This window comes from Populus nigra, chromosome 3 (genome assembly GCF_951802175.1).
Source record: "Populus nigra chromosome 3, ddPopNigr1.1, whole genome shotgun sequence".
In the NCBI taxonomy this organism is placed as follows: domain Eukaryota; kingdom Viridiplantae; phylum Streptophyta; class Magnoliopsida; order Malpighiales; family Salicaceae; genus Populus; species Populus nigra.
Genome location: NC_084854.1, coordinates 13970165 through 13983792, shown reverse-complemented (window position 1 = coordinate 13983792; position 13628 = coordinate 13970165). Strand labels below are relative to the sequence as shown.

General features: G+C 30.7%; 1 protein-coding gene across 1 annotated transcript; it reads left to right on the top strand.

The window, feature by feature from the left end:
- The first annotated feature begins 4933 nt into the window (after positions 1-4933).
- LOC133688966 (transcription factor MYBS3-like) lies at positions 4934-6521 on the top strand. Its single transcript, XM_062108642.1, has 3 exons — positions 4934-5423; positions 5649-5845; positions 5928-6521. The coding sequence occupies exons 1-3, from the start codon at positions 5135-5137 to the stop codon at positions 6351-6353; spliced, it is 912 nt and encodes a 303-aa protein (XP_061964626.1). The 5' UTR covers positions 4934-5134; the 3' UTR covers positions 6354-6521.
- Positions 6522-13628: the final 7107 nt, after the last annotated feature.

Genomic DNA, 13628 nt, shown 5'->3' with positions numbered 1-13628 from the left:
AGATGCTATACTTTATTTGTTTGATTTACGATCGAAAGAAAAAGTCCAACTCTCCCATCATGCTTTAGTCTTAGTCCCTTTAAAAGGATTATCAATAATTCATTCGGGAGGGTGAAAGCTTACATATCTTAGCTCATTTAGGAGTACAAATGAGTTATTTACCATCTCATATTGATTGCTTGAGCTTGGTTGGTCCTTATCCATGCCTTTATTATTTGCCTTTATAGAAGTCTTATCATTAAAACTTAAATGTTGAACTCTTTTTTATTTACATAATCTAGAATCTCAATAATTTTTTCATTTTGAGTTTCCTTAAAGATGACATGCATGGAATCTTCAAGATAAAGTGTTTTATTGTTATAAACTTTATATGTTATGCTAGTTAGAGGAGAAATAGCCAATAAAAATTCCAACATCGAATTTTGAAATCAAATTTATCTAAACTATCTTTAGTATTGAGAATAAAACATTTTGAATACAAAACTTTGAAATAAGAGATGTTGGGTTTCCTTCCTCTCCGAAGTTTATAATAAGTCTTTTTAAACTATGATCTCAAAGTAACACGGTTTAAAACATAGCAAAAAGTTTTTATGATTTTCATCCAAAAACATTTAAATATGTCAAATTCATTTAACATAGTTCTTGCCCTTTCTTGAAGAGATTATTTTTTCTTTTCTACAACCTCATTTTATTAGATAGTTCTAGGTGTTGAAAAGTTATGGTGGTATTTTTTTTTCATAAAATGTTTCAAACAAATCACTTATAAATTCATGATTAGTACTTAAAAGTACATTCTCATTAAGGCTTTATATCATCATATTACACTAAAGTATCATTAAATTCCATAACTAAAACATGTTTTATAATAACAAGTCTGATAATATAATATATCTTTAATTTATGGTAAATGTTTGTTTTGAATGCAGAGGTATATCTCACAATTCAAAGGATTGAGTGATGTGATTAACTATTGAAAGTGAAGAGACAAAAAGAGGCCTAGGCTAAGAGAAGAGATGTTGGTTCAATTCCAAACTGGAACACCATTCGGTTATTGGATCATAACTGGAGCTGTAGACCTTGGATTTTTGTCTGCTTTATATGGATGGAAAGCCAAGATATAAACCTAAAACTTTCATGAGGAGTCTAAGACTCAATTTGCCGTTTTCAAGTTCAAATCTTAGCAACAACGGAGAAGTTGGAATCTGTCCTACAGCTCAGACACTGTTCGGTGTTCAGCTCATATCTTGAGTTCTAGAAGTTCAAATGAGCTCTATTTTTTTTATTGGAAAGCTCAGACAATTGCCCACAACTTTCATAAGTTCAAGGGGCTATAATTCTGATGTTAACAATGACGTTTTGGCCAACCAACAATATAAAAAACCAGCCAACAATGTCAAAAACCAGCCACCAAGTCAATGGTTGGCCAGCAACTATTTTCTTAGTCAACTAATCAATAGTTCTGAATTTTAGCCTATAAAAGGAGGCATTTGCCATGTATTTAATCATCTTGGTTTTCATATCAAGATCATGTTCTTGCTTTCTTTCATTATATTTTGTAATGCTTAAGTTTTGCTTTCATTAATCTCTTGTTTATGCTTTTCATCATAACTATGTTCTTATCTAGTTTATTTATGTTCTTCTTCTTCATTATGTTTAGCTAAGTTTATTATATCAAGGTAAAAAGGTTTCACTAATGGTGTTAGAATATGTATAATATAAACTCAACATGGACTTCAATGTTTATATCCAAGAAAATTTGCTATTAACATGTCTTATCTTTTTATCTTACTAATTATTAATACACTGCTTGTTAAATGACTATCTAGATTTATGTTGTATAACACTTGGTACATCAAATGCTTGATCATTCATAGTCTTTGGCCGACATCGTTGTTATGAGAGGAACTTGATTTGTTGTTAACATAAGTTAGCATCATGAATACCTGACAATATTTAAAAGTATTGGTGTTACTTGAATAAGATAATTAATATGATCATGTTAATACTTTATAATGAGCCATTAACGATAAATCATCTGATTGGAACCTCCTTTGTGTGTGGTTTACAGTTGAGTAATAAAAAGAGTTTGTTATACTTATTTGAAATACCATTAGTGGATCCTCTAACCTTGACAACTGTTTTTATATTGTTTAGTCTTCACATTAGTCTTTTCATCTCAAAGTCCTCTTTAAATCATCATCATCATTATCATTATTATTATTTATAATTTATATAGTTCACCTCCTTGTGGTTCGATCCCGGTCTTGCCGGGTTATTTATTACTTCGACACTCTTGCACTTGGGATAAGACATCAACTCTTTGATCGTGTCAATTCACCACCATGATCACTTCTTATGTTTATTATGTAAAAACCCTTTTCATTTTGAACTTTCTTTGAAAACTTTATAAGTTCATAAATTGTTTCATCCTTAGATTTTTTAAAAAAAACCCAAGAATATCTACAAACACATATATATTTTCACTTATATTTCTAGTTCTAGTGGGTCTAAAAAGATCTATGTGTAGTAATTCTATAGGTCTTTTAGTTGAAATGTGATTTTTGCTCTTAAAAGAAGTTTTCACTTATTTACCCATTTGACAAACATCACATAACTTCTCCTTTTTAAATGCTATATATGAGAGACCTTTAACTAGTTCATTTTTAACTAGCTTAGAAAGGATGTTCATGCTAATGTGACCTAGTCTACTGTGTCAAAGAAAATATCATTATTACTAGCAACAAGACAACTTTCTATTTTCATGCATGCATCAATTTTAGTCTCGTAGACATTTCCTTTTCTATTTCCTACATAGATCACTTTATCATTTTAAAGAACTAAACAACATGCATGATCGAAATTTTTTTTATAACATTTCTCATATAATTGATTAATGCTAAGCAACTTATGTTTTAAGCTATTAACAAGAAAAACTTTTTAAATGGAAGGAGAAGATTTACCTCTATTATTCCAACTCCAATTATTTTTTCTTTTAAGTTGTCACCAAATGTGACATTTCCTCCATTGATTTTGGTAATGCTTGAGAATAATAAATCATTTTAGATCATATGTCTTGAGCAAGCACTATCCAAAAACCATTCCATATATTCCCTTGATTTCTACACACAAAAATCAAGATGAAGTTTTTTGTATCCATACCTTCTTGGCCCTTCATTATTAATTAAGGGTGATTTCTTATGGAACCCAAATCAAAATTGTATCTATTAAAGTTCTATTTAAAATAGATTTGTGTTTTTGGTTTTAAATAAAATTAACTATAAAAATTATCTATGAAAAGAGATAATTTTGACAATGTTTTTAAGATTATGAACACTATTTTCTTTCCAAAAAATCTTGTATTTCACTTTTCCTTCTGTCAAAAATTGGTTGACTATTTATCCTTGTTTTTTGTTTATCCTCATTTATGCCACCGAGAATAAAAGATTGAGTACACCTATAAAACAATATTACAATCACACTACGAGCACTAAATAACAAATAATATTTTTTTTTAAGATAATGGGATTGATCATTATCTTAATATGCATCTTCAAGTCTATATTAACAAATATTATAAGTTGATTTTTTTATATATGTTGATTTATATGCCTTTTTTTTATTTTGTAGAAACTAGATCATTAGAGTGGGAGGAATAATAATTTTAAAACAATTTATTATTTACCTTTAGTGCTAGCAGTTGATTACAATATTGTTTTTAAGAATTACTCAATTTTTTTAGTTTTTATGGTATAAACAAGAATAAATACCTAACCAAATTTCATATATCACTCTAGTTAAGAAAGAGCAGAAAATCTTGACAGGAAAAAAAAAAGACATGAGCATTCTGAAAGACAAGAGTTGTTCTTGATTTGTAAAACGTTGCCAAAATTGTTTCTCTCTATAGACAATTAATTTTAACGTTATTTATAAAACAAACAGACACAACTCTAATTTAAAATAAAACAACTGATCTATTTTATAGCTAGTCACGACTTTTCCTTCCCCCACCAATTCAAACATGGCTTCGTTTGTGAGAATTTCCATGAAAGCCGTGTTGGTTGATGAACATCAACATCAACTTTCAATTTTGTTTTTAAACAAAAAAAAAATATTTCGTTATTTCCTCCTTGTTTCAAGCCACACAGCTGTCCCACCCTCCATAATATTGGAGGATTTTGGCAAGGGAAAAACCATAGGTAGGTATAATATCCATGGCAGTATTTGTACAAGCAAGGTTCTGTTAATGTATTCACATTCTCCAGCCAGCATACCTTCGTACGACAGACTTGTGCCATGCTGATGAACTAAAATTAATTGCACTCGAGGGTTTGGCTCAGTGATCACTCGAGGGTTTGGCTCAGTGGTCAACCGTGTGATTTTTTCCGCCCCCATCCCGAGTTCGATTCTCTATATGCATGCCTGTCACTCCCGTGGTGCCTTACCTGCTCACTGGGCTTGCAGGATGCTCAGTGGGCTGTGGGGAATAGTCGTGGTGCGCCCAAGCTGACCCGAACACCCCACGATAGTAAAAAAAAAAAAATTAATTAAATGGGCGAGGGTGCATGATTAAATTATCAACCGTCTCGATGAAATTAATGAATATGATAAGTGGGACGCCCCTTTTACTGATTACAGAATATATGATTAACTATAACTTAAGAAAAGAAAAGAAAGAAAATTGTTATAATATTTGTATTCGCTAATCATCAAATAAGTGTTCTTGAAACCTATGAAGGATGATCGATCACTGCCTCATACTTAGTTTTTAATTTGATTAAAGAAAATGAATTGATGAAATCAAAACCCTTGACAGTTGGGTGATGAATACTCTACTGTGATATAAAATAGTTTCTTATTACATTCTAACATTAATATATAGGGATGCATGCGTTTCTTTTTGTTTAGAACGCAAGTTGGAGAAAAATATCCAACAATAAACTATGTCCATCCAATCATCTTCTCTTGGTGTGCATCCATTTTCGTAAACCCCACCTTACCTCATCATCATCAGATGATACACCACCAAGCTATTACTTGTATTTTTACTCTCTCTCTCTCCCTCTTTCTCTGAGTTTGTTACTCGTGGGTGTTGGTTGGTTGTTTGTCTAAGAAGTTGAGCTCTGTCTGGGTAAAAATGGGCAGGAAGTGCTCTCATTGTTGGAACATAGGCCATAATTCAAGGACCTGCACCACTTACAGAGCAGCTGTGGCTGGTGGTGTGAGGCTTTTCGGCGTGCAACTTGACATATCTTCGCCTTCTGCTGCTATGAGGAAGAGCTTCAGCGTGGACTGCTTACCCTCATCCTCGTCACCATCATCTTCCTTGTGTTCATCTAGAGTTTCCATTGATGACAGCTCTGATAAACCATCTGTCGACTATTTGTCTGACGTTCTCCTAGGTCCTGTCCAAGCGAGGAAGAAGGGTGTGTTTTGGATCCTTCTAATTTCCCCAGTTTCTTTATTATTATTATTATTAATCATGAAGAGGAAAATATTAGTTTTGATTGATTTCTTTATCAGTCCAGTAGGTAATTTATATCGCAAAATTAATTTCTTCTTGGTCACGAAGCTCTCTCTCTAATCTTGAATCTAATACGTGCAGTATAGTAGATGACTTGAATTGAATATTCGTAACTTTTGGATGTTAGGAGTTCCATGGACAGAAGAGGAGCACAGAACATTTCTAATGGGACTCGAGAAGCTAGGAAAGGGAGATTGGAGAGGCATCTCCAGAAACTTTGTTACTACAAGAACTCCAACTCAAGTTGCTAGCCATGCTCAAAAATACTTTCTTCGCCAGGCAATCCTCAACAAGAAGAAGCGACGTCCAAGTCTTTTCGACATGGTAAACAAAATATACATACAGCCTCGTTTATGCAATTGACATGCTTTGTAATTTTCTTTAACTTCGTCTCTTACATGTATAGGCAGGAAGCAGCAGCAGCAGCATAACTACTTCCAGTCATCATGTTGATGGCTCCCGCAATACCAAGCAAAGTGATCATCCTGTCCCAACAGATTTCAAGACATCTGGCTCTCAATATGCAACCATGCACCATGACACCAGTACTCTGCCTCTGCTAGGCATTAGTAATTCTGATCACGAACAAGGAGTCAAATCAGATGTCCAAGAAACTAAATATTCTGATGAATTAGCTCCACACAACCATTTCATGCCATTTTTGCTGCACAGAGTGAATGATCCCTTGCCCAAGCCTTCAAGTTCATCAGAAGAAATGCCTCCAAATGTAGCAGTACCTGATCTGGAGCTCAGTCTTGGTGCTTCAAAATCTTTGGAAAACAATAATCCATCCCCAAGTCTCCTTCTTATCAGACCTATTAGAGTCACCTAACACCCACTCAAGCAGAGCCACAGAAGCAATATTAGTTTAGATATCACGCATCCAAGCAAGAGCGTACTTCGTTATTGCTAGTGGTCAGCAACAATATGTGTTAATAGAGAAATTAATTCATCACTAATTTCTCTTTTCACCTTTCAAAACTTAATTTCTTTGTTCAAATTTGAATGACCAGATGTTCTAATGATATAGTAGCTAACAATTATTTGTAGGTAAAGATTAAATTATTAGAGGATGGCAATTTAATGGATTTGCACGATTCTGCAGATAAGTAGCATTAGGCTTAAAAATGTATACTAAGTTATGAAAGGTATAGAAGTTTCATTATATTGATGAACACAAAAATGTATACTAAGGAAGGAAAAATCATGACTGTTCTGTTCTGATTAATTAGTGTCTTTCCAGATGAGAGTCCCTTTATCACACACCTTGGCTTTCCACACCATGCTATCACACACCTTGGCTTTCCACAGCATGCTACGTACTACCTCCATTTATTTCCCACATCAAGCTACCACCCACTTCAGCTAAGAAGAATTAAATGGTTAATTTATTATTCAATTATACAAACCTTGTTTCTAAATCTTGAAATATCATCGATCAATTATCTTATTCAAGTCCCAAGTCCTGATGATTGCAGAAGTTATAAAATCCAAAGGGATTTGTTTAAGATTTATTCCATTAGTTATTTTCTTGTTTCATGAAAGGTCAGCAAAAGGAGGAGGAGATCATGTTTGATCATGAAGCTGGGGCTCTGCACTTTTTGCATGAAAAAACATTTACATCACCAAATAAATGATAATTGTCGACGTCGCTGATGAGTAAATACATGATACAGACAACTCGATCGAGGACTAATTTGTCGTGCCATCGATTATCAAGGATTGGGACCATTTCTTTTCTCTTTTTTTTTTTAAAAAAAAAGAACTCAGCGAACAAAATCATAATTCTGAAACTGGGGCGTCCTTCTCCTCTCTTTTATCGGGTCCCAACCCAGCATTTTCAAGGAGAAACAAAGTTGCATGGGAGACAACAGGTTAGCTGCACTGGCCAAGAAATTCCCCTCATTAATTACTAGCCTCTTAATCTTAATTAGCTTGCTCTAATTAATAATCTTTTACATTTCATTCATAATCCAAAGCTAGTGCAAGTAGAAAGAATTCAAATTTATGAAGATGCATAATTTAAATTTTTTCTTTTAATGTGTATTCTAGTCATCTAAAATGAATAAATAAAAATTAATAAAGCTAAAACATGATTGAAATCCGGTAACACGTGAATGAAAACATTTTCATTAAAATAATGTTTTTATGATTTTGCTATTTCTATTAAAAAACTTAAAACTCACTATTAAGAACGTTGAAATATTTTCAAAAGACTCATTGGTCATTATTAAATTGACTAAGAATAAATAAGTTATTTTTCATTTAAAAAGCATAATAAAACAACTAAAATACACTTGAAAGTAAAAAAAAAAAAATTGACATCAAGGGATATTTTTGTATTTTTCACAATGTTTTTTTTTGTTATTATTAGGTCAATTGAAGGGTAATTTTGTATTTGATTAAATATAAAAAAATAATAAATAAAAAGCATAGTCAAACAACTAAAATACCCTTAAAAGCAAAAAAAAAACTCTAATTTAAAAATAATGAAGTAATTAATAATTGGACAAAAATAAAGAAATAACTTGTCAGGTGCAAACTTATACAAGACAATTGAGCATTATAGAAAAAAATGAATGCTTTAATAAAAACAATAAGAAATCAAATAAAAAAAATGAATGCTTTAATAAAAACAATAAGAAATCAGATAAAATTATAGTATGGTTTCATAAAAGTGACATTAAATAAACCATGAAAAATCATGAACCACAAGACAATGAGAAATGAAAGTAATACTAAGAAAAACAATGAAAATGCATCATAGAAGAAAAACACAATCTAGTATGGATTACAATAATAATCCATAATTTTTTTTTTGTCCTTTAATTTTTTTTAATCACTAAATATTTTGTTTTTAATTTAATCCTTGCACATTAATTTGATTTGGAATTGAGCTTAAATGTTTATTTCAGGTTGCTTGATATGGGATTCTCGCGATGTTGAGAAAACGTTCTTAAGTTGAGTTAATGCTTGATTTGTATAAAAAACAAAATTCAACTTAATTGATTCAAAATAATTAAAAGTTTAGGGATGGAATTTGAAATTAAACAAAATTCATCCTCTTTTACTCCACAGTTTATAAGATATTTTTTTATTTTTTCTATCCCAGAGTTTTAGTTTATTTTTTTTTATTTTGGGACACTGTTTCTTGAGGCTTTCATATTTTGATTCAAAAGTTTATTTTATTTATGTTTCAATCCCTGAGTTTGAGAGGAAAGAGAGATTCTTATTGAAAAAGGGGGTGGAGAGATGAAGTTGGTTGAAATAACATGTTCTTGGTGTTGAAGAGTTATATTTAAGAAGGAGTTCTCTTATGGTATTTTTAACCATTCATCTAGGAGTTCTATACTATTTTTTAAAAATATATTTGCATAAAAATAATCAAAATATAGGTTTTTTCTTTGCTAATGTTTTTGTGGTTATGATAAGTTGTTATATAAAAATAATTATTGTTGTAAGAAAAGGTGGCAAAAAATGGTTTGCATTAATAAGAAAAAAAGGTTTTAATCAAGGAGATGTTTTTCTTATCCTTATTTCAAATTTTTAGAAGGTTTTTTTTTACTTCTAATTATTATTATTTTGTTTTTATTGAACAAACAATATGCCTTGAAAAGCTCTATTAAAACAAATGTGATAAGAAAAGGAGAAATTATACTTGAAAATAATTTTTTTTTAATGAAATTTAAATTAGTGCTTTTCTTGCAAAAAAAAACAAAATTTATGTTTACATATAATAAATAAATAAATTTAAAGAGCTCTTTGTGATTCGAGATAAAATATTTTAATCTATATTTATCTTTTAATTTCTCAAGTTAATCTTTTGTTACCATTAGCAATTTTTTTTTGACATTTATTAACACATATTTTTTTTATTAATTTTAATGTCAACTTTTCAGCTCACATTTATTTTTTTAAATGCGCGGCAATGTGTTATCAACGTCTCCATATTGTTTTTACTTTGAAAAAAAATCTTTTTAATACTACCGCGGTGAAGCGCGGGTCAGCTTACTAGTTAGAGGTTGTTCGGAACAACATTCCAAATGATATTTCACTAAATTTTAAAAATTAATTTTTTTCTGTTTTTGGGTTATTATAATGTGTTAATGTCAAAAATAATTTTTTAAAAAATAATTATTTAAATACATTTTCAATCAAAAAAACATTTTAAAAAATAACTACTACCATACCTTCAAACACACTTACTAAAGTAGATATTGAACCATATTAACCATTTAGGTGGTGGCCCAATAGTAAGAATTTGGGATCAAGAGGTTTGCTCCCTCTATGGTTTCAGGTTCGAGCCATGTGGTTGCTCATATGATGGCCACTAGAGGCTTACATGATCGTTAACTTTAGGGCTCGTGGGATTAGTCGAGATGCGCGCAAGCTGGTCTGGACACCCACGTTAAACTAGAAAAAAAGAAGATATTAAACTATATTCTTAATTTTGACCCTTTGATGGGTGTATATGCTAAGATGTCTGCCATTTTGTTTTCTTATGTGACCAAAATCGCCTAGAACTGATGGATTTTTGCCATCTTAATTAATTAGTATTAAAAAGAGAAAAGGCATATATGTAGAAAAGTGGCACATCGATATCTCCGAGCACATGAGCTTTTAAGTTTTGAAGACAAGGAAGCAAGGAAGGAAGCAGATATAAATATAACCAGAGTACAGGCGCAAAAATGGTCTTCTCCGTCCAATCATGGCATTCAATTCTACCTCTTGTTGCTCCTTGCTACCATTGAAACGGTTAAGACTTGAGAGAGCACGAGCACGAGCACGAGCACGAGGGTGGGGAGGGGAGCCTGGACTCGAGTCTCCGTGCGAGAGTATAACGTGTTTTTGTTTTTATAAATGTAATAAAATAATATTTTTTTAAAATTTATTTTTAATATTTTTAATTTTAACTAAAAATCAGTGAACAAGTGGTTGCCACTGTGTTTTATTTTTATACTGTGAATGGTTTTAAATTTAAATTAAAAAATAGAAAGTAATTTTAAATAAATAAATAAAAAGGATTTTATCCCTCACTTTTTTCATGTTCCTATATATTGCGTTTTGATTTGTCAACTTGAGATTTACACGATATTATAATAGTTAAGATCACTTTTAAGCTACAGCGACATCTGAACCACTTTGTTTGTCCTCTGTATGCAAGCTGTCGCTGTAAGTGACGTGTCAAATACATTAAGAATCTAATCCTTCAACGTATTCACGGTATGTGTCCTGTGGAGGATATGATCTTGTCTTCTTGCAAACGTACAATAATCTCATCAGTTATCTTGAAATATTTTTTCTCTTGTATTCATGGTATGTGTCCTGTGGAGGAAATTTACCGCTTGACGCCGTGGTAAGAACTTGGCAGCCTGACTTGCTACTGATATTCCAACTGGATCATTGCTGGAATTATGCAGTCTATGGGAGTGGGTTGCAGAGGCAAATAATTCCATTTCTTTCTACTTTGGTCTGCTATATTCCGATTTCTTTGCCTATTTGCAACTAAATAACATGTTTATACTACCAGTACTCAAGTTAAACAACAGGCAAGCCATCTAGAGCGAGGATGTATGATTTGAAAGGTATAGTTTAATTTTCTAGATTTGTTTCCTAGAACAACCAATAAAGCAATCTCAAGTGAGGATATATGATACTAAAGTTGTAACTCAACTAATCAGGTTTTAGATTCATTTTTATAAGTTATTAGTTTGAGTATAACAAATCTTACAAGAAAACTTACATAGTTATTAATTTTAGGATATCAGGGGATTAGTCAAAGTATGTGTAAATTAATTCAAACATCCACGGTACAAAAAAAAAAAAAAAAAAAAAAAAAGAAGAAGAAGAAGAAGAAGGGAGGATGCATGCCGCAACTTGATCGCTATACCTGGAAATTAATGACTCCCAGGAACACGGAGATATGTACTAAAACTTGAGGACGCATGCCCCAAAGTGATTCATTTTGCGATACAAAACATAATCCAATTACCAAATTGCAACGTACAAATTACAGCCTACTAGATTAAAGCCTACAGGCTACAGAATACAAAACACAACCTACAATCTATGGCCTGCTAAGTTTCAGACATGTACTAAAACTTGAGAGAGGCATAAAATTTGGACCTAACTCAAAATTTGGGTATAACAGGACTGCATTTTCATATTTTTAAGATGAGCAATAACATAAGCATCAAAATGTATATTCTAAATAACCCTTATTTTATATATATATATATATATATATATATATATATATATATATATATATATATATTTGGAGAGAAGTATCAAACTATGAATAGTGACTGTTTGGAATTAGTATGCTTTTAAAATATTTTTTATTGTTGTTGTTGTTGTTTTTCACATGACAACAGTATTTCATTAGCACTTACCTTGCTTTGACATGAAAAAAATAAAAATAAAAATAAAGTATAACTCTAAAATGAATCACTTTGTTTTTTAACAAAGTAGGACACTCACTTAGTTGATAAAAGAACACTTATTTTTTTTTTTATAAACAATGCCCCATATTTCTTTATTCTCTATAATTTAAATATTAAAATTAATATGACATGACATATAAACTTTGTTATCATATATATATATATATATATATCATCAACATCTTTTATTTATCAAACATATTAACTAGTTATATCATTTCAAAAAGCATGCTCAAGATGTTTTAGTCATTTTTTTGCATTAAACATGATATTGATATTCTAAATATGGATGATGAGTACAAGCTCCGTGAGCGTTCAAGGCGAAAATCTCAAATGATTATAAACCTACACTATTTCTGTTATGAATTGTTTAACAATATCATTGACATGCAACTTATTGAATTGGATGATCGTTTCACTGAGACGAGTACGGAGTTACTTCTTTATGTGGCATATTTAAACCTAAGTGACTCTTTCTCTATTTTCAATAAAGGAAGCTTATTCGCCTTGCTTTTTTTTATCCTAATGAATTCTCTATAGTAGTCTACCTTATGGTACTTGATGACTAACTTGATATGTATATTATTGATCTATGCGGTGATGATGAGTTCTCTGGTATTGAAGGTATTATTAATCTTACAGAGAAAATGATAAAAATAAAGAAGAATTTGATATTTTCATTGGTGTATATGCTTATCAAATTTTCATTACTTCTACCAGTTGCAACTGCTACAGTTGAGAAAGTTTTTTCTGTTATACATATTATCAAGAATAGATTGCGGAATAGGATGAAAGATAAGTGGATGAATGACAGTTTGGTTATATACATTGAGAAATATATCTTCAATAAGATTGATAATGAAATCATTATAAAACAGTTTCAAAATATAAAAACTCGAAGAGAACAATTATAATGTAAGTTTTCTAATTTTAAAAGTATTTTTAAATTAATTTTGCTTGATATGAGTTAGTACATATGTTTTGAATTGATTTTTCTATATAACGCACGTCTACATAATATAAAATATCAAGTATTTGTTAGTAATTTACCCTCTCATTTAAAAAATCCTGGCTTTACCATTGTCTATAATGACTAACAATAATAACTAAAGAGTGTCTTACCATTCAAAAAAAAAAAAATTCTATAAGAAGATAGCCAACTTGTTTTAGACGTTAAAAAAGAGAGACTTCCTCTTCAAGATTACTATATAAACCTCGAAATATAGAAGAAATCTTTTTTAATGTGACCTATTGTTGCCTCTGTATATTATATTAGATGGTCGTGTAGGATGCAATAATATTTGGTGACCAACAAAAACATTAAAAAATCTTTAACACCATTCAATTATCTAGAATCATCATTAAGCCAAATAAGCGTGCCACACCATGACCAAGACAAGACTGTCCAGAATTAAAAGGAAAAATAAAAATAATAGAATTGTAACATAGTAATTAAAAGAAACTAAAAATTCTAATATAGATACTAGTATCAGATATTCAAGTATTAAGTTTGTTATGCCTAAGAAAATATTGATGCACCCAGTATCCTTTTAAACAAAGGTTACATTTTCTATGTGTTTTTCTAAATTCATTCCATTCATGCTATTAATCATCTAAGTTTATTTTTATGATATATATTTTAAAAGGACATTGAAAAGTCG

What these genes read in the sequence shown, in the direction of transcription:
- LOC133688966 (XM_062108642.1), top strand. Translation starts at nt 5,135, where the DNA reads ATGGGCAGGAAGTGCTCTCATTGTTGGAACATAGGCCATAATTCAAGG. An exon ending in TGTCCAAGCGAGGAAGAAGG is followed by an intron (nt 5,424 to 5,648) that starts GTGTGTTTTGGA and finishes TTTGGATGTTAG; the next exon opens with GAGTTCCATGGACAGAAGAG. An exon ending in GTCCAAGTCTTTTCGACATG is followed by an intron (nt 5,846 to 5,927) that starts GTAAACAAAATA and finishes TTACATGTATAG; the next exon opens with GCAGGAAGCAGCAGCAGCAG.